This window comes from Lutra lutra, chromosome 1 (assembly GCF_902655055.1).
Source record: "Lutra lutra chromosome 1, mLutLut1.2, whole genome shotgun sequence".
Lineage (NCBI taxonomy): Eukaryota > Metazoa > Chordata > Mammalia > Carnivora > Mustelidae > Lutra > Lutra lutra.
The window spans coordinates 42,384,047-42,411,990 of NC_062278.1; the positions used below are offsets into that span (position 1 = coordinate 42,384,047).

A 27,944-nucleotide genomic window follows, 5' to 3' on the forward strand; every position below is an offset into this window, starting at 1 on the left:
GTATGAGAAGGGGGAGGGTCAGAGGGAGAAGCAGACTCCCTGCTCAGCAGGGAGCCCAATGTGGAACTGGATCCTGGCAGGATCATGATCTGAGCTGAAGGCAGTTGCTTAACTAACTGAGCCACCCAGGTGCCCAGTCACCCATTTTTTTTTTTTTTAAACCCAAGTTTTCCTTGGGATAATTACTATGGCAATATAATATTTCTAATAATTTATGAACATTACACATTAGTTCTTGGAGTAGGAAGAGAGGGTAAACATGGGCATTCTTTAAATTTCTAAAGTGTAAACATTACAGCCACAGCTTTAATTAATGATTTCTGTTGCTGCTACTGTTGAGACAAATGCTCATTTAGGGATGTTATTTCTACTGTCTTCAGCCCCCAGCAAATGCTAGGGCTTGGGAATTGTTGTTTTTGCAAGTGGAGTGAGTAGGCAAACCACCAACACTTACAAGCAATATGGTCTTTGTTAAAAATTAATGAAGTAATAATTGTTTTTTGCAGCCTTTTATGTGCAAAGCATGATAGTGCTGTTTGCATTATCTTCTTGCAATGTATACCTCTGCATTCAAGGACTTGTGATAGCTTGCCAAATCAATATTGAGAGGAAAAATGTTAAATGACAATGAGACCTCCATAATTTAAATAGCATTTTATATCAAATTTTGAAAATCTGTGTATGGTTATCACCTCCATTTGATGTCTAGTAAAATAATATTCATAGCAGGAATATTTACAACCAATTCATCAGTTGAAATACAAACTCATATCTATTCTGATTTTTAAAAAAAGACAAAAAAAAAAAAAAAACAAAAAACCTCGACCTAAAAAATTTTAAGTCAGTTGGTTTATTTTCAAATACTAATATCCATGATCTAATTTTCTGTAAAATGTCCATGTAAAGCATTTATTTTCTGGAGTTTTACTAGTTCTGTCATAGTTCTTTACAATGTTACTATACGACTAATGTAATAATAATAAAAAGATTCCATGTAATACTGACTTTTTAACATCAGAATTTTTTGAAGTTCCAACTTCTGTTCACTCTTTATGTTTTTTTTTTTTTAAGATTTTTATTTATTTATTTGTTAGAGAGAGAGAGAGAGAGAGAGGGAGCGAGCATGAGCACAGGCAGACAGAGTGGTAGGCAGAGGCAGAGGGAGAAGCAGGCTCCCCGCTGAACAAGGAGCCCGATGTGGGACTCGATCCCAGGACGCTGGGATCATGACCTGAGCCGAAGGCAGCCGCTTAACCAACTAAGCCACCCAGGCGTCCCCACTCTTTATGTTTTTATGATATTAAACATATATATAAATTTTACTTTGTGACTTTACTATTAAAGACAACTCGGTGTAAAATCATCAGAATTGAGAATCTACATACACTTTTTTTCTTACAAGCCCCCCATATAATACATTCATAGAGTGGATGTTTGAAAGTAGTGTATGAGTGGTTATTAAAAGTACAGGGTGGGCATTTTCTTTTCTTAAGATATATTTTGTATATCATGTCTAGAGTTTTCTAAAACAGTCTAAATTTATTATTTTTTTGGACTTTTGGTGTGACAGTTAAGTCAAGCCAATTTTTCTTCCAGAAAATGGGTACCTTTCTTATATTCTAGATCCTGAATGACCAAGGTTATTAACATAATTAGTACTTTTTACTGTTTGTTTTTGTATTGTTTTTATGTTAGTAGAAAAGCAAGGGAGAAGAAGTTTTTGAAAACTGTGTTTATCACATTGGTGGGTTCTACAAATTGGATTTGATAATTCAAACATCCTAATATTAATAATTTATTTTTTTCTAATGTGGTTCAAAGGCCAAATAAATATTATAGTTCTTCCTTGTGGTTGCCATCAATTCAATAAATTAATATTTCATTTAATGTTGTGAATTGAAGCTATGGATTGGGATTCCTATGTGTTTTTACTATACATAAATAGAAAAATATTCATGTATTTTAAATGCCATTGATTTAGTTAAGGATCGAAAACTTGCCATTCCTGATGAAAATAATTAACTCTATAATGGAGATAAGAATTCAGAACTCATTTCTAATGGGTTTCACAAGGATTTTAGTTATATATTTATTTACATAATTAAAATATCTTCTGTTTTAAGAGGTTTATATTTGCACTCCCTTGAATGAGTCCTACATATATTATGAGAAAAAATAATTTTTATACGTCTCTCAAAAGATGAAATTGTATGCTGCATATTATGGAAGCTATGAAGAGGTCCAAAATGTAGCAAATGCATATAGAACAAAATTAAACTAATCTTAGCATTCATCATGGATTAAATTTATAAATGCATAAGGCATTTAATAAAGGTTGTATAGTACATCTACGAGGGGAGAAAAAAGAGAGGGAAACAAACTATAAGAGACTCTTAAAGATAGAGAATAAACTGAGGGTTGATGGGGGAGTGGGTTTGGGGGGTGGACTAGATTGGTCATGGGGAGTAAAGAGGGCACTTGTGATGAGCACTGGTTGTTGTACATAAATGAATCACTGAATTCTTCTCCTGAAATCAATGTTGCACTGTATGTTAACTAACTAGAATTTAAATAAAAATTGGGAAAAAAGAAAAAATAAAGATTATATACTACAGAAAGCTTCTTAAGAATGGTAAGGGTATGGACAGCTTCAAGGAGAAAAGAGTATGGTTGAGTTGGTGTTATACCATAAACAAAAGAAGATCTAATATGGCTTTTGACAACAGTAGAAAAGTTCACTCTCCAAGAATGTAGTATGTGAAACATGTAATTCACTAATCTCCATTCAAACTTTTAGAAAAACATACATGGATTTTGGAATTAGTTTTTGGAAGAATGCCAATACCAAAGTATTGGTTTGAGTTTGAAGTTATTTGTGTAGACAATGGGCAGCCCTAGAAGGTTTTGAATTCAAATATAACATGACAAAAGAGAGATTTTCCTGGCAGCACAAGGCAAAATTTGGCATGGCAAAAAAAGTGTAGACACAGGTATAACAGAAACAGCTGTTCTAATAGTTGCTGAATCATAAATAGGACCACAAACCACGTGATGTCAGCTTAAAAGCTTCCCAAACCTATTCAGGATCACAGAAAGCAGTGCTTCACTGAAAGACTTCCTGAAAAGTCTTGAAACTTTTTAAGTGTTTTTTGCATTGAAAAAAAATGTTAGGATAACCTTAGCTGCTGTAATAACAAAACCCCAAATAGCCACTTATTTCTTGTTTGTGTAAAATTCAATGTGAGTAAAAGATATTAAGAACTGAAACGTTCATTGCATTTACATCTTTTGTTTTCTGCGTATAACTATTAGATTTTATTTTGTTAGCAGGGGAGGTGTGTTTGTATTTTTAGTTCAAATTCTCTTTTGTGGTACACCAACATGTATTCCTTGAAATGACTGAGAGCATTAAAAAATGTCATGTTTGGAGATAGGTGGTAAGGACATCATTTAGATTTACCTCATTTTGCCAGATACTGATTTTACTAAATTCTAGACCAAATTGGGAAAAGATGAATAAAAATTTATTTTAGGCAGCAACATTTTTCATTCTCTTTTAAAATAGATAAAACACAAAACCATTCGTACAACAGCCATTTCATAGTGTTATTTAAGGTAACCAATTTGAGGTTTTGATGTTGGAATATTTGTCTAGGTATAATCAATTGCTAAGCAACTTTTTTCCTGAATATCCCACAAACCACAATACAATTCAAATGTATTCATCAACATTATAAATTTCTTAGTGTCAATGAACTCAGAGAACCTTGCAAATAATAAACCTACATATAAGAATGTTACGGAATTGCTCTATGTCATGATCTTTAATGAGTAACACTGAACTTTATTAATTTTGTATATCCTGTGATTCCATTAACACCCTCATTTTGTGTTCATTATTATTCGTTATGCTTCACTCATTAATTTGCTTCTCATTTTTTTTCCTCCTTTGATGCTTCAGTGGGAAGAGATCAGTGGTGTTGATGAACATTACACACCCATCAGGACTTACCAGGTGTGCAATGTCATGGATCATAGTCAAAATAATTGGCTGAGGACAAACTGGGTCCCTAGGAACTCAGCTCAGAAGATCTACGTAGAGCTCAAGTTCACTCTTCGGGACTGCAATAGCATTCCACTGGTTTTGGGAACTTGCAAGGAGACTTTCAACTTGTACTACATGGAGTCTGATGATGATCATGGGGTCAAATTTCGAGAACATCAGTTTACAAAGATTGACACCATTGCAGCTGATGAAAGTTTCACCCAAATGGATCTTGGGGACCGTATTCTGAAACTCAACACTGAGGTTAGAGAAGTAGGTCCTGTCAACAAAAAGGGATTTTATCTGGCATTTCAAGATGTTGGTGCTTGTGTTGCCTTGGTGTCCGTGAGAGTGTACTTCAAAAAGTGCCCATTTACAGTGAAGAATCTGGCTATGTTTCCAGACACGGTACCCATGGATTCCCAATCCCTGGTGGAGGTTCGAGGATCTTGTGTTAACAATTCTAAGGAGGAAGATCCTCCCAGGATGTACTGCAGTACAGAGGGCGAATGGCTTGTACCCATTGGCAAGTGCTCCTGCAATGCTGGCTACGAAGAAAGAGGTTTTATGTGCCAAGGTAAGAGTCCTCTCTATTTTCCTTATAGTGGTGTTGCTCAACTGTGAGTTTATTATCACTGAGTAACTGAAAGAAATGAACCCAACCTGAACTCAATTGGCAGCAAAACATGCCTCAAACTGAACAGTCCATTTATAGACCAAATTTATCTCACTTGATGTGTTGATCCACAGTTCGTTGTAGAAATATTAGCAGTGTTTGACTGTGTGGTGCTGGCTTGTACCCCATGAGAGGTGTTACATATGCTATTTTTAAGTTTTGTCTTCTATTTAATGACTCGGGTATTATAATTCTAGATCAAGTGAAAGAAAAAAAAATTCTGTCTCTTTTATGTAGAGGAAAGAAGCCCTGGCACTCAGGTAATCTAATTCCAACAGAATTAGATGGACCATATATTCTTCTATTTCACAGTGATATGTTCTTTATTTTTACAAAATACAGCATTCAGTGATGTCTGTATGTCAAATACCTGTTTATGTACAATGCATTAGTGCTTTAATAAGGATAATTTTATTTAAAAATCCAGGGTGTATACCTTAGTGTTTGATGTGTAAAGGGTTAATTTTTTTAAAAATTATTTTGTTTCATGGTTTGGCCCTTTAGGCTGCAGGGGAGAATATCTGTACCACATCTTAGGCTGCATGTATATTTGATACTTAGTATAGTAGCAAAGAATCTGAACAGTTACCAAGATGACTTTTATTAAAACTTTCTTTGCATTTGAAATAAAATTAATTAAAAATAATCTTTTTTTTCATATAAGATTTGATATATCAGATGAAAACTTCCACTTAATCCCCAAATTTGTTAGTTTCTCATTAGGCAAGTTTTGTGTTTAAGAACACACTGAAATTATTATTAAAATTTTAGGTGTATAAATATATAGGAGAATTTAACTACTTAGTTTTGGGAATCTAGTCTGTTTTAATACCTATGTTTGCTGTTATACTCTGAAAAAGGAATTGAATTTGTTGTTCTCTTTTAGCCATTCAGTAATCTCATACCATGCAGAAGAAATGAATATACTTTATACATTAATTAACCTTTCTAACAATGTAAATGGAACATAACATTTTGTTTTTGACTATAAACATAATCTATGGAAAAAGCTTAATGATAGCAAGGGCTACACTCTAATCTCACACTTCTCCATGTTATTTAGATCCTTGGCAAACACCATCAGAAATATCATTATTAAGTACGGTTTTGAAAGTTCTAAAATTGAAACAACATGATAGATACTACTCTTTATATACATGAGTGGAGAGAAATCTCGGTGGCCTTTATAATCCACTTTGAATCATATTTTGTCTCTATGTATTCTTTGTGTATATATAATATTTGTGAAAATTATTTTAAATAAAATAATAAAGGCCTAACTCAGGAAGAATTTCAAAATTAGCCATTCTCTCTAATTTGGTCTCTATGGAACCAGTCTCTAATATCCACACCAGGAGAGAAAGAGATATGTCTCCTTCTCAATAATATATATCAATTTATGCAGAACTATCTCATAAAATATGACAGGGGCAAGAAAATCATTAGATGTTTGGATTTTAAATAATTTTCATATGTTTTAAAATTTTATTGAAACATAAGAAATAGAAAAATAGGTATTGGTGAGGTAAATAGAATCACATAAAAGTATTAGTAGAAATAAAGCTTACAAACTTATGTTACATACTGTCTTAAGGACAAACTAGTAGAAGAATAAAAGAGTCATATGAAGTTATAATTCAGAAAGTTCATAAGTGAGAATTGCTTTACTTTCAACCTCATTCTAATTTACTTAACTACTTTTTAAACTACTATGATATTCAGTTGTATTCCAAGATTACTCCTAGAGATAAGGATTTAATTAATTAATTAATCTTTAAATTTTGTGTGAGAGAGCAAGAGAATAAGCACAAGGTAGGGGGAAGGGCAGATGGAGAGAAAAAGAGACAGAATCATAAGTAGGCTTCTTGCTTAGCATGGAGCTCTCCATGGGGCTTAATCCCATAACCCCTACTCTGACCTGAGCCAAAAATCAAGAATAGGACATTCAACTGACTTAACCACCTAGATGCCCTTATAGATAAGGATTTATGTGAAAGTTTTATATTCTTGAAACTTGTTTGTTAAGCTGAACAATGTCAACAGCACCTTTTTCATATAGTAATGCAATATCATCATAGACTTTCTCTCTCAGCATTTAAAAATACTAGTTTCAGAATGAGATACATATATAAAAATAGCAAATTGTTCTAAGACAAAGATCTTGAAGATAATAAAAATAATTGCAGTAGAATTAGAGATTGTCCTTGAAATGGGATGTGATTGTAATTTAAAAGGGGGGATGATTTTTTTAGTGATGCAATTTAAAGGGGGAATATTTTCTTATAGTTATGTCTTGACATTTGCTGATGTTTCCAAGTGAATTTTGGTTTCCTTTCTTTTCACAATCACAAAGACTTTGTATATTTAGATTATTAGACAATGTGTTGAGGTATTCTACTTTCTTTTGAATTACATATTTAACAAATATTCATTTAAATATATTATTTTGGGCATTACTATACTATGTCTTAAAAATCGAGAACTCAATTTGTTCTGTATCTTGTTCTTGGCTCTAATTTTGCTGCTGTTGTCAGTGATGGTGCTGGTGTTTCTTATGGTGACTATGGTTTCCTTTATTAGTTTTTAATTTTTCAGTTGGCTTTTTGGTAAGCTTGTAGGCTGTCTGAACAGCATGCTAGGACTCTCACGAGTCAACATTTTAGAAGCCGTGCTTCTGTTTAGGAACAGAGAGGAGTGGTAATCCTCAGAAAAGAAGCAGATAAAAAGATAGCTAAACAAACTTCATGTATTTCATGAGATCAGTTTTGATTTTTTAATTTTTTTTTCCAAAAGGATATTGTATCATCCTTTTTTAAAAAATGATGGGGAAATACCTTGATATACCCACTATTTGGAACACACATATAGCTCGATTTTAAACATCTCAGGATAATCTTATAATCCAATGATAAGCAACCATAGGCTTTCAGTTGCCTAACACAAAAGAAAACATGACTCATTCACTTTATTTAAAAGAATATTTAATGAGTGTCTATTTCACTCTAAGTATTGTATCAGAACTCAAAGCCTTTTTTTTTTATAATGTTCATTACTTACTAGATGCCAGTGTATTTATTTGTTAAGTCATGTCTACGAGCTATCTTATTTATCACCCCCCAAGTAACTTACAGGTATACCTTATTATTATCTACATCTTAAAAAATGAGAGCAAAGCTTACACAGGTTAAATATCTTGCCATAGTTTCTTTAATGGGTAGGTGTTGGATTGGAGATCGGAAACCAGGCAGTCTGATTCCAGAGGCTGCCATCTTAACCTCAATCCATATTGCTTCTCTATGTTTTAGTCCAGTGGTGACAGAGACCAAGAAACTCCATGAGACACAAATTCTACTGGAATTAAGAGTATAGTACATTGAAGGAGGAGTAGGACCACAGTTGAATTGGCATAAAGTAACCCAAAATCTGTTAATATAAGGTTTAATATAAATCAGTTTATTTCCCACATCTTTCTGCTTCTAGAATTTTTAGAAAGAAGAGTTACTAGCCAATATGTAATATTTTGGGAAGACTAATTTTAGTCTGGATGATACATAATAAAATCTGGATATATACATCACCAGTCATCTTAGATGTACAAAAAAGTCTAACAAATTTAATTCAATAAGTGTTTTTGACTATCCATTAGGACAAAATAATAATGCATTAGACACAGGGAAACATAGATGGATTGTATCTACCTTACAGGGGCTCAGCATCTCCTATGAAAGACAGATACATAAATGAATACTTTTAATGCAAGCCAGACCAATCAATCTTGCACCAGTGTACAAAGGATTTTGACAATGTAGGGGAAGGAGAGATTAATTTTGAGTATTTCCAAATTCATAATGGGATTTGTTCATTAATGATGAAAAGCCTTTGAATGAGAGATTTTGATCATCTTTGTTAGCATTAGAAACTTTTGGAGTAAGGAAAAGAGGCTAACTACCTTATATAGCTTACTCATTACAGAAGATGAAGTTTATAATTTGTTTATTGAATCTCAAAATGTGTAGAAGTCCCATTAGAGTTTTGTGTTCTGAGCTCGTTCCACAGGGAGGTTTTGTAAAGATTTCATAGCCAGGTCATTTTCTCACTTAGTAATGAAATATTCTGAACCATTTATTCCACTCTAGATGGATAACTGGGACAGTTAAAGTTTGGTTAAGTAAATGCTGAAGATCTGACAATACCCATTTGATAGGAAAATATACTGATGAAGACACTTTATTGTCAAAAAATTCATCCATCAATTTCAGAACTATAATTGAAACCAATGTTGTCTTTGTACAGAACCAGAATTCTAACCATAGCATTACACTTTTCTTGTATATAAATGAAAACCTTCACACAGTGCACTTTTCCTGAAATGAGAAAAAGAGTGGAAAATATATTTTGACCATTTATTCAGTTATTCAACTATTATTGAGTCTTTAGTATATAGTATGTACCAAATCCTGTGTTGCACACTAAAAAAAAACAAAGATGAACATTATCCCTGCTAAATTAGTTGGTTCATAGTTCAAAAATCTGTGTGTATTGGGGAATGGGAGGTAAATACTTTGGTGTTTGCTCTTAAGGAAGCATAGATTTTTTTTTTCTTTTCTTTAAGATTTTATTTATTTATTCGACAGAGAGAGAGAGAGAGAGAGCGAGTACAAGCAGGCAGAATGCCAGGCAGAAGGAGAGGGAGAAGCAGTTCTCCTTTGAGCAGGGAGCCCAGTGAGGGGCTCGATCCCAGGAATCTGGGATCATGACCTGAGCTGAAGGCAGCTGCCTAACCGAATGAGCCACCCAGACACCCCAAGAAGCATAGACTTTTTTTTTTAACTGAATTTTTAAACAGAGCTAAGTTAACAGCAGTTTAAACTAAAAATAAGTTATTAGTGGTAATGAGGAAGGAAGTATTGGTGTGGGTGGAAATAAGTGATAGGAAATTTAAAATGTCTACAGTAAGATGCTTTATGTTGCTGGTTTTGTTTTAGTCTGCTAAGAAAGAATGAACACAGGAAAGCTAAGAATATAAAGTGGTACACCTTTCTCCTTTAAGGAACAGTTAGAGGGAGAACACAAGAAAGACTGAAAGAAATATTGGTTGTTGAATAATTCAGAAATTGCATGCCATGCAAACCACAAATGCAGAAAAAGGGAGAGTACTTATTATGATAAGTTTGGTAAAATAGAAATGCACATAAAAAATAACTACAGGGATGGGACGCCTGGGTGGCTCAGTTGGTTAAGCAGCTGCCTTCGGCTCAGGTCATGATCCCAGAGTCCTGGGATCTAGTCCCACATCGGGCTCCTTGCTCGGCAGGGAGCCTGCTTCTCCCTCTGCCTCTGCCTGCCACTCTGTATGCCTGTGCTCGCTCTCTCTTCCTCTCTCTCTCTGATAAATAAATAAAATCTTTAAAAAAAAAAAATAACTACAGGGGCACCTGGGTGGCTCAGTGGGTTAAAGCCTCTGCCTTCTGCTCAGGTCATGATCCAGCCTCCTGGGATGGAGCCCCGCATCTCGCTCTCCGCTCAGCAGGGAGCCTGCTTCCTCCTCTGTCTCTGCCTGCCTCTCTGCCTACTTGTGACCTCTCTGTCTCTCTCTCTCTATCAAATAAATAAAAAATGTCTTAAAAAAAAACTACATATGCTTCAACTGATAAAGAGTAATATAATGATTAATAAGAAAAGTAAGAAATCATGCATGAGACTTGGTTTTCTGGTAGTTTCTGTAATATATAATTTTAAAATATAGCTTTCATTTAAATAGGTTTTCTCTCAGTTTAATGATAGAGGAGGAAATCATGGTATCTCTTTTAATTTACTGTGTGTGGCTTAAGTATTTGGGCAATGTTTCTGGTCTCTGGGTGAGCTGGCTAGATGTGGTCAAATTGCAGGTTGTTTTTATAGGATGTTAATAAGCCTCTTTTAAAATGATAGCATTAAATATTAAAATTATAAACCTAATTTATCTGCTGTTTGCTTTCAATCATTAACAATCAAGATACAACTGATTTATTTCACTAGGGAAATCATTAGTATTTCTTACATCCCAGTATAATTATTTTAACTTTTTAAGATTGGAAATGTAAAGAAATTTTGCATTAATGCCAAGAAAACCTTGTGACATTTATTATTATTTTTAAATCCTGAGTAATGAATTCTGCTATCTGCTTTGATTTAGTTAGGAGAGAAAAAATGAGAATGCTAATGGATTTTTATATAGTCAATTAATTACATTTGAGGCAGATACCAGGAGGTTACTATAAATATTCCTGCTCCTACAAACTTTGTTTAGACTTAATGTACCAAGTACCTTATTAATGTCACTGAAGAATCTGTTGCTCTGTGTTTTATCTCTGTGCATTCATTGTGGAATGCCAACTTTATTCCTTGTTTTTGTACATCAGCAGCTTAAAAGAAAAGTGTGTTTGATGTGATGTATGAAGATAGCTGGACTTTTTGATGATTATCCATAATTATGTTTGTTTCACCTAGGACTTAGGGCATGAGTTCTTGTTCTCCTTTCATTTCTCTGTCAATTCAGAAACTCTTAAAGAAGCTGTCAAGGTTTCAATAACAAAAGATTTGGAGATTCTACTTACTCTTGAAGAGGTACAGAAAATTGAAAATCTCATTCAGATTTTGGCACCTACTGCTGAGTCTGTTTGCACCCTCTGGAACTTCATGGAGTTCATATATTGTAATGAATTCAGAAGCATGTTTGTTTGTTTGTTTGTTTGTTTCTGGGGGCACTTGGGTGGCTCGGTCGTTTAAGCATCTGACTCTTGATCTAGGCTCAGGTCTTGATCAGAGGGTCTTGAGTTTGAGCCTGGCACTGGGCTCCATGCTGGGCACTGCGTGCTGGGAGCTGGGCACTGGGCAGCAAGTTACTTGAAGGAAGGACCTCATTTGTCCTTTTCTAGGAACATCATGCCTAGAACTAACAGAGTATAATTAAGTTCTCAGTTAGATACTTACTGAATGAATACTTACTGAATGAACTCTTCCAACTACGCATCCTTAGAATGTAAGTTCTAGAGTGAATATGCTTTATGCTATTTATTTTTTAATCTACCAGGTCTTTCAGACGCGTAATGATGTTCATTTTATCTAATTTGAAATAAGCACATTTGACTGTTAGATCACATACAGTTGCAACAAGTTAAGACTAGATCCACCTAACTATCCTGATACTAATTAATGAACTATTACTTTATCTCATCTGTTCATTAATTAGTATCTGGTATCTGAGAGAATACCTTTTATCTTTTATGAATTTATGATGAATAGTTTTTCTGACTTACAAAAATCAATTGACTATCATAACTGTAATAAAGCAAAACTCTATTTATATAAATGCTGAAATAATTTTTGTTTTACACACCTATACTCATTGACTCATCCTTTAATAACTGCACTGAAATCTCTTACCTTGAATTATGAAAAACTTATTCGTTTTCCCAGAGTTTAAAATTACATCTCTCCAATCCCACTTTACCTTTAGCAGTTGCACACCCATGACTTTTCAAACCAATACATTTATTTTATTACAAAATATGCCACTGATAAGTAATAATGTGCATAACTTTCAAGCAACCAGATACATTTTGACAGTTTTATAAGAGCTATAAAGTCCTTGATTTATACAAGTTTCTATATCTTCTCACCAATTTGTATAATAACTTCTGGTACCTTTAGCACAGTGCAGACCCCTGCCTCCCCTCCCCCATCCACCCAAGTTTGCCCTCAAACTTCAATTTGCATTTATTTGTTTTATTTAACAAAAGGCTCTTGTCACTGACAACTGTTTGAGTTCTTACACTCAGTAGCCTCAAAAATGCTGCTTATCAGTGTGTGGCTAACTATTTGAACCTCAGTTTCTTCATCCATAAAAAGGTATTTGGACATCATCATTATTGTAGTCATCAATATCATTGGAATGCATAATCTTCCTTGCTTTCTTGTTTCATCTATGTTAAAACAGATGTGATAAACTCATCTATTCAACAGCCTCTTTCTTACTTTAAACCTTAGGGCTTAGGGATACCTTAAGGGAAAGGAAATCCCTTTAATGAACGTATTTATCTGTGTATTTATTATTTATTCACTGGTTGTCCACCTTCTTTCCAGTAGGATTTTCCTCTCCTGAGGACACTTCATTTTTATTTTCATTAAGCTTCTAGTCTATTCAATCATAGGTGATATTTCCTCCATTCTCTTCTTGTTAGCTTCTATTTTTCTTCTTCTGAACATCAGTCACTCTTGATTTTTCCCATCTGGTGTTTGACTCAGTCTCTATTCCTTCTAGCATGTTTGGTTTTTGTTTTGTCTTTTTTTTTTTTTTCTGCTGATTATTTAAAAGCAACCTTAAATTTAGATATGGACATTTTTATTGTTGTAGATCCAGACAGGATTTTAGGTTTTAACTGATTTAAGAAAATGTAGTTTAGGAGCAAGCAAACAATAACAAGATAAAATAGAATTCAACATTTCAAAAATGCTAAATCCAGAAGTTTTTTACTGTGCCATGTCCTAACATTTCATTGTATAAAAGACTAGCTTAGGTATTAGGGGAGTTATAACAATAAATAATGTTCTTTCCTAGAAGGAATCATGTGAATCAAAAAAAAGTAATCAGGGAAGTAAAAATATTTGTCAGACATTTTACTTGACTGTGTGTAGAACGAACTATATCTATTTGATTTATTTGGTGTATTTATTATGTACATTTAAGAATCACCTAAATAGTAAAAAAAAAAAACAAAAAAAACGAAGTATAAATTGTATGAAGTAAATTACAAATGTGTTTACATGAATTACTATATGATATTTCTGGAAACTTTCAATCACATTATGTCAATATACCATATAAAGAGTAATTAAGTAAAAACTCTTAAAATATGAAAAAGAGAGGAAAATAAAGAGTGCATTTGGCTTGTGAGTTACCTAAGTATTGTAGTTCATTTGTTTGTTTCTTTGTTTGTAGTTCATTTCTGAGTCTAAAAACAAACAGTATAAATTTAAAGCATCTATTTGCGTATTTAAGATACTAGAAAGAGGGGCGCCTGGGTGGCTCAGTGGGTTAAAGCCTCTGCCTTCAGTTCAGGTCATGATCCTAGGGTTCTGGGATCGAGCCCTGCATCGGGCTCTTTGCTTGGCAGGGAGCCTGCTTCCACCTCTCTCTCTGCCTGCCTCTCTGCCTACTTGTGATCTCTGTCAAATAAATAAATAAAATCTTTAAAAGAAAAAAAGATACTAGAAAGAAACGTGAGTTCTTCGTTCCATACAAACTACAAATCAGATTACTTTGAGCAGTCAGAGACAATTTAATTGCAAACGTATTTAGGAGAAATAGGACTGTTGTTAAATTTAAGGAGTAGAACGAATTCATGTCTAACTATTGGAATACCTCATAATTAATAAGCACAAGTTAGATGATCATCAATGAACCACTATAAAAGACCTTAAAAATCACAGTTTTATAAATGTTAGTCTAACACAGGATTACAAATAAATGAGAATTATAGTCTGCTAGTAAAATATGGGTTATTTTATACTAGTTAACTTTAACTTTAACTTGTATAAAATATGGGTTATTTTATACAAGTTAACTTTAGTTATATAATCATGTCAATTTCACTGTTCAAAGAGAGAAAAATAATAAGACATTTCTTTAAGTATGTCTTTTACTAGTCTTTGTCTTGACCTGAAGGGACATTTTATAGGTCAGTATTAAGATATTTTCCCAAGGTTTTAACCCAGTTCACGATCATCCCTTGTCAAATAGCTGTAGGGTATTTGCTTTAAGGATACCATTTTTTAAAATTTTAATATGCTAAAATCTGTGAATTTTCAGATACTTTGTCTAGCCTAGTGTTTCAAAGTAGAAATAATTATTTAGGCAACTCTTGTATGCTAAATATATAGTCTTTGGGGAACACAAACAATTTTCTCATTCAAGTAGTTTGTTTGAGAGTGTATCTGTGGAAAAATGTGGAATGAGCTTCCCAATACAGTATTTACTATAGGAATCTAAGACATGGGAAAAAAGTAATTTCAGTTGCAGAAAGTAAAGTAGCTTTAATTTTACTTGAAAGAAGTTATTTTTGTCATCACATTTTCAGTCTCATTTTCAAAGGAAGATCAGGACACTGTGTATCACTCAGGAAATATCTATTAAATGCAAACCCATCTGAAAAGTCATTAGAATTTTCCAACGAAGGACATATCTAAGCCCATTTCTGTGTGAGTCATGGAATATTATTTTGAATATATAAAAATTTTAGTTAGTTGGTGTTTTAGTATGTGTGACCTTGTCGGATAGCTCGTGGATCTGCCGTCATAATATACCATCAGATAGTTGGGCTCTGAAGGAACTATTGAAATTTCATTTCTTTAACATAGCCTACTTGGGGGTTGATATAGATATTCTTCCTTGGTCTGATGTGCTTCATGCAATTATGCAAAACAAGTTTTTTTTTTTTTTTACAGCTTTATAAACATATATTTTTATCCCCAGGGGTACAGGTCTGCGAATCGCCAGGTTTACACACTTCACAGCACTCACCATAGCACATACCCTCCCCAATATCCATAACTCCACCCCCCTCTCCCAACCCCCTCCCCCCATCAACCCTCAGTTTGTGCAAAACAAGTATTTTAAAGCTGATATATAATCTATAGATCTTGTAGCGAATATTCATCTTTATCAACATGCTTTTTCTGTCCAGCTATTCAGAAATTATCAGAGATTCTATATTTTAAAATTCGAAGAATCCAATGTAGTTTTGTTCAGAATGCAGGTTATGATTCTAAAAAAGAGAGAGAGAGAGATTATTAAGATTTCATGAACTTTTCCAGTTTGTTTCATTGTTTTTCATCAACCCTTCTCAGAGAAAGGGAGACCAAACCTTATGCAAAATAAACTAAGAAGTAGATCTTTTCTCTCTCTTGAGACACTAAGATTCTGTGAAAGACATTGGTAAGGGTATCGCAAAGATTGCTTTGCAAGTACAGATTCGTTGTACACTTTCCACCTTCTTTCCTGTGATTTCTCCCCCCACTCTGTCTGTGTTTGGAGTTTTGACAATCCCTTATTAGTTCCAGAGTAGAACTTATAAGAGCTAATAAGGGTTTACATTACAGCTCTGACAGCTGGCACTAAACCTTAATAGAAAGCAATTGTGGAGAGAAATATAAGTTTTGATAATGTTTGATGAAAGTGCTCCAAAGGAGAGCCATTTGGAAAGAATCATATGACTAAAGAGACTGCATGTATATTCTATTCGTGTAGCTTCTCATCTTCCAGGATGTGGACTAAACATCCTGTTGGCAGATAACTGTAATCACTTATGGATGTTTCTTTTAGGGAACAGAATCCATGATATCCTGTAGGAAAAATATATTATAAACTTTGGTTGTGTTGTCATTTATCCCTCTTCCAGTAGTCCTCTGAGATGTGTTGCGGTTGATTGCCCTTTAGAAACACTCAGTATTGGACTTCTAATCACAGATTTGTTCTGTGAGAGGAGACCCAGAGATTCCAAGGGTGAGTTGAGATCAAGAAACTGATAGCCATCATATGAACAGTCACAGACTCTTTGTATGAGAAAAAAATAAAATAAAAATAAGAAGTAAGAATGGCTTCTAAAATTGAAAGACCCTCCATGTAAAATATTCCTGAATTCTCTGTTCAGTGGTCAGTTACAATGCCACAAAAGGTTAAAAGTTGATACTGTAATTGAGAACATCTGCTGCTTTTTGACATGAAGACTTACTTTCAATAAGAAAGAGAAAGCACATGCTGTGAGATGAGAAAATACCACTCTTGAATTAATGCATAAAGAACATGTAAATTTTTCCAGAACTCAAAAATGAATCTGTATATATAAATGGTTGGAAAGGAACATTTTTGTTTCTCTGGTCATTATTAGATAGGAAAATCTATATTCCAGAGATTTGGATCCACGTGCTGCCTATCTCATGCTGCTATGTTGAAGATGGGATATTCCAATCTGTCAGTCAACATATGTAAAGGCTTTATGGCATCCAGAATTGATTAATGTGCTGAACTGGGGGGGAAGGACAATACAATTCTTGCTCCCAAGCACCTTGGATTCTAAAGGGTAGCTGAACCTAATTTATGTTAAAAGGAAGCAAGTACAATATCCATAAGCTCATCAAGAAGAAAAAAAGTGGAGTAAGCATGAAAGACGAATATTGCTTAGAGACTCATCAAAATGTGTTGCTAAGAGGTAATAAATGGAGAGGTTTCAATTTCTATGGAGTTAAATATTCCATCGTTTATTCATTTTCATCAAACAAAATGTAATGAATACCTACTATACCAATATCCACTGGAAATACGGCACTGAACACAACAGAAAAATGTCCCTGCCCTCACAGTAATTAGCTTTAAGTGGAAATATCAGTGGAATATGCTAATGCAGATTCTTTCATTGTACCACCCGTGGAATAAAGCATAGACTAATCTCTCAGCCCAGGTGATTTTGCCTCCAAGGGACATATGACAATGTCTGAAGAAGACATTTCAGTTGTCACAGCTTGGGGTGGTGAGTGCTACTGGCATCTAGAGTTTAGAGGCCAGAGATGTTGCTAAATATTGTACAATGCACAGGGCAGCCTCTGTAACAACAGATTATCCAAGCAAACTATATCAAGGTTGAGAAAACCTGGTCTAGAATAACCCTTCCTTTTATAGAAACATAAATTAAGACTAAAAGGTCAAATTACACATTAGCAGAGCCCAAGTTGGAACCCAAACTCAAGCATCTCATGATGGTACCTCAGGACCTTTCCTTTTTGGGATTTATTTAGACTTAGAAATTTCTATAACTTTTAAAGGCATGTGGAGTCTTATTAACTACTTAGGTAATTGGAAAGTAACACTTAAGCAAAGAAAATCAGAACTAAGATTCTTTATGTGAGAGAAAGAATAAAGATTTCAGGACTCTTCACATGAAGGTAGATATTTAAAAACAGTGAAAGAATGTTACTTGCACAGAGCTGGAAAAAGTGACTGACATTTAGTGGCTGGAATTTGGTAGTACACAGACTGAGAATGTGGGCAGAGAAATAAAAGAGATATCAAAGAAAAAGCATTTGGAGATTGAGGGCGTTTCCTTAAGCAAAGGGTTCAGACAGCTGCTATGGAGTTAGTTCCCTTTTAGTGAACTCTGATGTGGTGACATGAAATCGAATATGACATTTGATTCCTTTTTTTCTGTAATGTGGTACAAATGTAAAGATGACAGGTAGATGTGGTTATTTACAGGACATATTGTATTAATATATACAACTCAGTATAAAAACTTCCTTGGTTCTAATTCTAAGACTCTTCCTTTTTTGATATTAGAGCAGCACCTTAACATCAGCAGTTTCTGTCCTCTGGCTTATAACGAGCTTGGTGCTTTATTTTATCTTCCCAAATGCCTATGGGGAAGGCACCGTCAGGTCCCCGTTTCCCATGAGAGGAGACTAAATAAGTTGAGAAACTGGACAGTTGTCCAGAGGTTGCAGTTGGTAAGTGGTGAAACTGGAATTTGAGTGCAGAACACTTGTGTGGGGCCAGCGTTCCTTTGGCCTCCCTAGCGAGGAGGACCAGGGACATGAGGAACCTGAAGCCGACCAGCCTGTGTTTTTAGAACTAGCCTGTGCAGCTCAGGGCTGTCGTTGCTGTAAGGCTGCTTTTGAGGATGTCATTCAACACTTTCCATTCTGTCCTCTTTCTGAGACCATTGCAGACATTGATTTCAGACTCCCCTGCCAGGAATGCTTGTGTTTCTCAGGCTACTGGCTTGTTTTCACTTCTGGAAATTGATTCATGTCATGGTCATGGTATCTTGTTTGCATCCTCTATAAATGAGTGCAGAATTGTGTCTTCCTACATCCTACAAATAGCTGTGCCCTCGCAACATTCCTTGTTGATGTTAAAATACAATTTTTTTCATGTGAAATGAGAAATCTATTTAGGCAAATATATATATATATATATATATATATATATATATATATATATACACACATATATATATACACACCCATACATATACATACACATACACACAAGTATATACAAGTGTATATATACACTTATTCTTCATTTATCTATTGATGGACACACTTGGGCTTCTTCCATAAATTGACTAGATAATGCTTCAACAAACATAGGGGTACATATATCTTTTTGCATTAGTGTTTTCATATTCTTTAGGTAAATACCCAGTAGTAAGATTACTGGATCATAGGGCAAATCCATTTTTAATTTTTTGAGGAACCTCCAAACTGTTTTCCAGTTTGCATTTCCACCAACAGTGCACAAGGGTTCCTTTTTCTCCACTTCATCACTTGTTTCACAATTTTATTTTTCCCCCATATATTTCCTTTGTACTCTGTTCTTTAGCTTTCAAACAATATTTTATAGTTTTCTATTGCATCCTGCATTTTAGGTATTCTGTCTCTAGGATAAGTGATAAATACATTTGAATGGCCATTTATTGATTGCCAAGTATGTACTCAGGGATTAATATACCATTTAATGCTCAATAAAAACCTTACAAAGTAAATATTATTAGCCATATTTACCAGGACAAGGCTAAGATAATTTACTAATTTGCCCTGTTTCATGATGCCAGGTTGTAAACACAACTCTGTCTAATTCTGAATCCCAATCCTTCTTATACTGTAATAAGCTAATATTTTTCTTTTGGTGATACTTTATAAGTCACGGTAATGTGAAAATTTGGAAGTTCTTGCAGCCAAGGGAGTGGCTAAAGAATGTGGTTTTTAGAATTGAGGTAAAAAGGATTGGCAGTAGTTATTTAAAGAGGCAAGAACTTTATTCATTAACATAATCCTTCTCTCTTTTTTCAGTATGGAACTGGGTAAGACTATAATGCAAACATGTTTTAACAGGGTAGCTGTGGTCTTTATTTTCTGTGCATGTAGAACTGAGTCACATCTCTAATTACCTCTGCTTCTATTTCCATTGCCCCTGCTATATTTGAGGCCATGATTGATAGGAGATGATGGTGAAGGGGGAACCAGGACCCAGAAAACTCTCACTATGTGCTCAGTGTATATGTTTGCACAATATGCTTCTTTATTAGTATGACAGATCTCCAAGTGGCAGATTGGGAATGAATTTTGGAGATGGTTGATGTATCTGCTAACATACTGGGTATGTTCAAAGCTTATAAACGCTGAAATACATATATGAATGTATGTATGTGTATGTAGGAATATATGCAGGTATATATATATACATGTGTGTAACTGTATGTGCCTAAAGACATACAGGACATGTACATATATGCATGTGTAGATGCATATATGGATGCATGGCATATATATTCATATACACACATTCATTTGTGCCGTATACTTAGCGTATATATATATATATATATAGGTATGATAATATGTGTATTTATAAATATACATCTTGTTTCTAAAAGAATTTAAGATGAATGAAGTATGGAATAGAATACCAAAGGGAACTTCAGATGGTGTTGGACTGCTGCATACATTCTTATATTTCTTTGTATTGCTTTTAGAATGAGGCAGCACACAGAGTAAGTTAATAAATATAACATGCGTATCTTTAAAATTGCAATAATAAATCATTTCACTCCTTTGGATAAATAAATAAATATGGCTTAAAATGTACATGCTTCCTAAATTATCAATCAGATTGTTTTATATGAAGATCGTACATGAAACTCCTTTCTTCGGAAATGCTATTGGTGTCATAGTTTACAAAGTTTTGTGTTGCTATCAGAAATTTTGTGGGGCGTCTGGCTGGCTTACTTGGTTAAGCTTCTAACTCTTTTGGTTTCCACTCAGGTCATGATCCTATAGGTCGTGGGTTTCCATGCTCAGCAGGGAATCGGCTTAAAGATTCTCTCTTTTCAGCCTCGTCCCCCCACTTTCTCAATCTGTCTCTCAATCTCTAAAATAAATGAATAAATCATTTTTTAAAAAGAAATTTTTAACCCTTTAAGCTTTCCAGAATATAAAGGCTTGTATAAAGCAACTGTTTCATTAATATAATAAAACTCCTTTAAAATGTTGATATCCAAGAACAGATGTAATTCCCAAGGGCTTTTACTGTATATAATATAGTTTAGTGACAAGATATATGCTGCTTTATATTCAAATCTGTGTAATGATGATGGGTGGGATAATGGTGTTCTATTAGTGCTTCAGTGCAGAGCTACTGGGCAAAAGAGGCTGGAAGTAAAAGCCGGCTATATCTTTCATAAGGTTGATGGTTGCTCTTATTAGTGATGAAAAGGAAATGAGAAAATACATTGGCTTGCTTTTTATTAAGCACAGTAAGTAAAGCAGATGAATGTTTGAAAGCTCATTGAGCTGCCATAAAAAAATTTAAACATTGTTCATATTGGCTAGTAGCCAAGTTCATGCTGTAAACTCCAGACAAGGGTCAGCACTGAAGAGGAACTGTCAGCTCTATTCATAGAGGATGGTCTCTGTATACTCTTAGTCCAGTAATAAACCTGAGATTTACTCAACACAGTTGCAGGATTACATTTGTTTTACATGACTTGATACATATCTAAATTCAAGGTAAAAATCCAGTAAGATTCCTTACAATAAGATGATGGGGATGCCTGATTTTATATTCCTGAATCTTGTTTATAGCATTTTATTATAATAAATAGGTATAGATAGATAATTATATATATATATATATATATATATATATATATATATACACACACACATATATATATTTTTTATTTTCATATGTCTTGACCTAAAATATTTTTTAAGAGTTAGAGTTAGGAGAGAAATATAACAATAAAATATTGATAACAGATTGGGTAGTAAAATATAAATACTAATTTTTTTAAGTGGATAAAAAGCAAACTTTGTTATTGTTAGAGATTGTAAACTTTCTAAGATTAGCAGCTGTATTTTCTACTCTTTTGTGAATTCTTTCTAAGCCTAGTTCAAATGTACAATAATGTACATTTTGTACATTTTACATTTTAATGTACAATAATGTACAATAACAACATCTTGTGTGTGAATATTGATGGCTCCTTTACTTACTAATATTTTTGTTTCTTTATTAACATATGTACTGTATCAGTATAAAATAGGAAAAATGGAGTGATAGTGAAATATGGGTAATTTTCTTGCATGAAGGCACACATGGTGGGTATAGGAACACACATACCTAGTTATTTGCTATGCCCTGACATTTTGTGATTTTAGAAACTGCATCACTCCTTCCTACACAAATCATTTCCCACAATTAAGCTTTCTATAAAATAGAGATATGATCTAAATATTTGACAAAGTATGGAAACGTTTAGGGTACAGGAGTTGAAATAGTTAATCTAACAATAAAATGATAAAACAAATTCTGCTGTTTTGGTTAACACATAGTTTGCCTCCACCAGTTTATCTTTAAATATCTTTTAACGTCCTTTTTATCTTTTTTTTAGAAGACAGGCAACAAAAATGAAGTGACAAGAAAGTAATTTCGGAAGAAGGAAGTGTGCTTGAAATAGCCACTAGTTTATGTTAAAGATACAGCCACCCTTATAAAGTCCAGACAATCTGAATACTCTTTAAAATATTGAGAAAATAGACAATGAAAATCATTATCTAATTTCTCATACACAATAAAAAGTTTTCAGTGATTTGTGAGACTACCGTCCCAATTTAAAGCAAAATAAAAAGAAAGAAATGAATTGAAAAAGCAATGGATTCCTTCCCAAAAATACAAAGAGAGGATTAAAAAGCATTTGGAAATTGTTATCTACAGCTGAAATGATCCAGCCTGGAATATCTGTCTTAAGATGTAAAGATTTGAAGGGTTGTAATTTAGTAATTACATTTTATTTGCTGTTATTCATTTGCTGCTCAGTTATGGGACATGATTATGTGTTGTTGCTTAGATAATTGTAATGATAAGAAAAAAGTGTCCTTGTAATCTTTCTATGTCTGAGAAACTCAGGGAATATATTCTATCAATCTTTGAACACCTTCTATACTTCCTCTGAAAGCTTTTGGTATGTTCAAAACAGTTTTCTGAAACTGCACTGGGTTTGAAAGTAGATTGGATGGAACTTTTACATATTCCACCAACTGTAAGATTTTATACATATCAATCAATCACATATTTCTATATTTATTTTAGTTTAATAATTATCAGATTCTTTAAGCTGATGACAGCCATAAAATTGGGCCATAATAGCCTAGTATATTTTCTAGGATATATTATTTTTCCAAATAATTGTAAAGAAAACACCCTTGCTAAGTGTTAAGGAGGGTGACAAATATGTCTTGTGGGTTTGTCACAATTTTGTGTAGTGAAATTCTTTATTCCTATGACAACACTGAGACAGCAGTCAGAGTCTACCTTACTTTAGACACATAGTTATAACTTGCTAAGTAAGTGAGTTCCAAAGTTAATAAATGAAAGCCTAAATGTTGAAAAGGGGGAAGTAGCATAAATATAATAAACATCACAACTGACAGCTTAGGAATAGGACAAGAGGCAGAAGGACTATGATAACATACACAAGTGTTCATTTTATCTGCCTGGGGCCACAATGGGGCTAACGCCTTCCATGGCTGAGTAAACCCTAAGAAGATCTCTGGATTACGGAGTCCATAAAACAAGTAGAAATACTCATAGTTGTGGCCTTAAGTTTTCAATAAATGTTTAAATTATATTCTCTCCACTCTGGTAACAAATTAATTAGTTGCACATTTTACAATGTCTCAAAGAAGACAATGATTCGAAGCATCATTACTTTAACTGTTATGAATGGTATAAATCAGGAGTTTGGATTTCATCTTTGCTCTACCCCCTATTCACTATGTGACTGTGGGCAAAGGACTTAACTAGTCTGGGTCCATTTCCTCACACATAAAATGAGAAAAAACAAGAGATAACAAAAGTATCTCCTTTGTAGTGTTATTGGGAGGATAAAGTGAAATAATGTTTATAAACTATTCAACACAGATTCTGACAGAGTAAGGACTTAATAAGTGTTAGCTTTTATAACAAGACTAAAGCCTTGGTGATGGGGAGGGGGGCATCAGCCATCTAGAAAGATTTTGTTTATTTGTTTGTTTGCTTTACCCAAGTTCCAGGAATCCAGAGAGCCAAAATTTTGCTATATATTAAATAGAAGGTCAAAACAAACAAAATAAAATTTAAACAATACAAGTTTGTCTTATAACATCCAATATTTCTGTGTTCCAAATTAAGAGATCTTCAGTTCTTACATATTTAGAACTTAGATCAATCCTGTTTGGATAGTTTTTCAGAATCAAATAGCTTTGTTCAGTAATTGGTTTTGATGGTCTGTCTAACATGGTTCAGGGTTGTTTCTCTTAAAACAAGGCATGTCATACCATTCGGAATTGCTAATACATTCTGAATTACCTCGCTGTGACAGTATTTTTCTCTCTATCATGTAGAAAACCAGCTCCTTTTCAGGACCAAATAGTTAGCTACTTGGCAAGTATCATAAAGTTTGAAGCTCAAGCATGATTATTGAGACTTTAATCACACTTAAATCCCTCAAATGCATTCCACTGTGTAAAATGTGAGTAAGTGAGGGAGGTGTAGGAATAAGTATGGTGATATGAGTACGTATAGGTAGTATTTAAAAACAAAATTCACCTGAGTAAAATTTGAAGGTCCAATTGGTTTTTTTCAATGACTCATGAGTTGGGCACCATCCCACCTAGCAAACAGAAAGGAGCTCCAAAGAGCTGTACAAAAAGGAAGGCTTTTATAGGGGGTGAGGCAAGGAAAAGAGTGTATTATTTCAAACAAGGTCACCTTCCTTTGGGGGAGAGAAGGGGTCTGTGGGCAGATAACCTCACTAAGACTGACCAGAAAATTCCAGATTTCCTAATTTAAGATTATATTCCTGGGAGACATTTGAAATTTCAATTAGATTAGATATTAAATCTTGGTTTTCTGACATGGGATTTAGCATGAGTGACTCCATTTTGGGTCTATTGTCTCTTTTCATAACAGTAGGAAAGCAGAGCACAAATTATAAGGCAGAGAGAGAGAGAGAATAAGGGAGAGACTACACATATATTACACAAATTTAATTAAAAATGTTCAAAGAGAGAATTAAGTGAAGACCTAATAATCAGTCATTGCATTTTATATGTAAATATTCAGTCAAATATATAATTGGTATGTTATAAATAGTATGTGTATTCATATAGGTCGTACTTTTAAATGATTATTTCTAAGTGTTTACAGTTCTACATTTTTTAAAATATTTTATTTATTTATTTGACAGATCACAAGTAGGCAGAGAGGCAAGCAGAGAGAAAGGAGGAAGCAGGCTCCCTGCTGAGCAAAGAGCCCGATGTGGGGCTCCATCCCAGGACCCTGAGATCATGACCTGAGCCAAAGACAGAGGCTTTAACCTACTGAGCCACCCAGGCACCCCTACACTTCTTTTTTTTTTTTTTTTTTAATGGAGACAGACATTCTCACATTGATATCTTAATTGTGGCTACTAAGTGCTAAATCATTATTTTCTAAGTGAATTGTTTTAAATTGCTTTTGAGAAATAAGTAATAGTCTCTCTCTCTCAGAAATTCTGGAAATTCACCTCAGACTTCGGAGGTACTCTCATTTAGGTATTGAAGATAGAAGCCCAAGGGATCACTCCCAGGTCTGATTTCCCATTTATCAATCATAATTTATTTCCTGTGTGTTTCTTGTGTAAATATTAAATTGAAGTAAGGAACTTATGTATCACTGAAGATTGGATATTTAAGTCAGAATTCAGTATGCTAAGGAAAACATCTTAAAAGTCATGATATAAATTTAAATCCTGGAACTTGGACTAAAATTCCTTAAGTGTTCTATGCCCTTCCAGGAACAACTTGTAACTCCTAATTATATGTTTTCAGATACTAGAGGATTGATTGATTCATAGATTTACCTGTGATTTCAGGAGGCTGAGAATTATTATTTTATTCATTTAAACTCTTCAGGGACATTTATTGTAATAATTCAGAGCAAGGATATCCCAGAACATGATGACTATTATTTTGGGCAGTTTATTTGTAATGTCCCATATCCAAGAATGACCAACTCCTATATTAGGTTGTTTAAACTGGAAAGGTCAAATGAGTTAAGCTTCCAAAAATTTATTTTCCAAATTTCACATTTGCTTTCAGCACTGTGGTTCCTTTCACCAAAGTACATACATGTTAAGGCTGTAAGCACAGTGAATTTACAAGGTTAATTATAGTGTATTGTGCATGGCAGTCATTTTGTTGGTAGTTCAATATTATGTTTGGCATGTGTGATAACATTGCAAAGTAAATTTGCTGTAACTTTGACTTTAGTATCCTTAGTTGGAAATGGCTGCTTTGTTAGACACATGGTCTCCAGATAAAATGCCTGCTTAGATTCACTTAAGAAAAAGTTTCTGGGCGCCTGGGTGGCTCAGTGGGTTAAGCCGCTGCCTTCGGCTCAGGTCATGATCCCAGGTCCTGGGTTCGAGCCCCGCATCGGGCTTTCTGCTCAGCAGGGAGCCTGCATCCTCCTCTCTCTCTGCCTGCCTCTCTGCCTACTTGTGATTTCTCTCTGTCAAATAAATAAATAAAATCTTAAAAAAAAAAAAGAAAGAAAAAGTTTCTGCTGAAAATAGTTTCACCTTTTGGTGGATATTCATAAACAGGATAAATGTTCAATTGGCAATGTGTGGTTAAGTGGTACACAAAGTTCTTGGAAGAAAGCAAAATACTGAAGAAGAAAACATGACTGAAATATAGTGTTCTTCAGAAAAGAAATTGTAGAAAATGCAAATGGGGAAGCCTGCCTATATAGTATATCCACAAGCTCATTGTACTATAGTGCTCTTGTCAGACAATTCAACATGTTTGGGAATAAGTATTGAAAAGCGTAATAACGGAAGGAGGAGTCAAGATGGCGGAGAAGTAGAAGGCTGAGACGACTTCAGGTAGCGGGAGATCAGCTAAATAGCTTACCTAAAGATTGCAAACACCTACAAATCCAACGAGAGATCGAAGAGAAGAAGAACAGCAATTCTAGAAACAGAAAATCAACCACTTTCTGAAAGGTAGGACTGGCGGAGAAGCGAATCCAAAGCAACGGGAAGATAGACCGTGCGGGGAGGGGCCGGCTCCCGGCAAGTGGCGGAGCAACGGAGCACAAAATCAGGACTTTTAAAAGTCTGTTCCGCTGAGGGACATCGCTCCAGAGGCTTAACTGGGGTGAAGCCCAGGCGGGGTCAGCGCGGCCTCAGGTCCTGCAGGGTCACAGAAGGATCGGGGGTGTCTGAGTGTCGCAGAGCTTACCGGTATTAGAACAGGGAAGCCGGCTACAGAGACAGAGCCGAGTAGTAAGCTCTAAGCTCGGGGTTACCTTGAACCGGTCACAGGCTCGGTCAGCTCGGAGCGCGGCCAGAGGCCAGGGTGACGGGAGTCATTGGGCGCTGTTCTCTGAGGGCACACTGAGGAGTGGGGCCCCGGGCTCTCGGCTCCTCCTGGCCGGAGACCAGGAGGCCATCATCTTCATTCCTGCCCTCCGGAACTCTACGGAAAGTGCTCAGGGAACAAAAGCTCCCGAAAGCAAACCCAGCAAACCCGAGCAGATTACTCAGCCCGGCCCCGGGTAAGGGCGGTGCAACTCCGCCTGGGGCAAGGACACTTGAAAATCACTACAACAGGCGCCTCCCCCAGAAGATCAACTAGAAACCCAGCCAGGACCAAGTTCACCTACCAAGGAGTGCAGTTTCAATACCAAGGAGAGCAGCAGAATTACAGAGGAGGAGTGGGCAAAGCACGGAACTCATGGCTTTCTCCCCATGATTCTTTAGCCTTGCAGTTAATTTAATTTATTTTCTTTTTTTTTACAATTTTTTTTTCTCTTCTTCTGCCAAATTTTTTTTAACTTTTACCGTTTTCTTTTTTTAACGTTTTTTAAATAGTTTAATATATATATATATTTTCCTTTTTATATTTTTTCTTTATCAGCTTTCTTTTTTTAATAGTTTCTTTTTTTTTTTTTTCTTTCTGAACCCCTTTTTATCCCTTTCTCCCCCCTCACGATTTGGGATCCCTTCTGATTTGGCTAAAGCATATTTTCCTGGGGTTGTTGCCACCCTTTTAGTATTTTACTTGCTCCTTCATATACTCTTATCTGGACAAAATGACAAG

The 27,944-nt window shown here is 34.7% G+C and overlaps 1 protein-coding gene across 2 annotated transcripts in view; it reads left to right on the forward strand.

The window, feature by feature from the left end:
* Window positions 1-27,944, forward strand: part of EPHA3 (EPH receptor A3) — a 378,318-nt gene that overhangs the window by 92,499 nt on the left and 257,875 nt on the right. For both annotated transcript variants that reach the window (XM_047722433.1, XM_047722443.1), the window contains exon 3: window positions 3,962-4,622. In XM_047722433.1, the coding sequence (XP_047578389.1) occupies window positions 3,962-4,622 (661 nt within the window). The remainder of the gene's footprint in view (window positions 1-3,961; window positions 4,623-27,944) is intronic.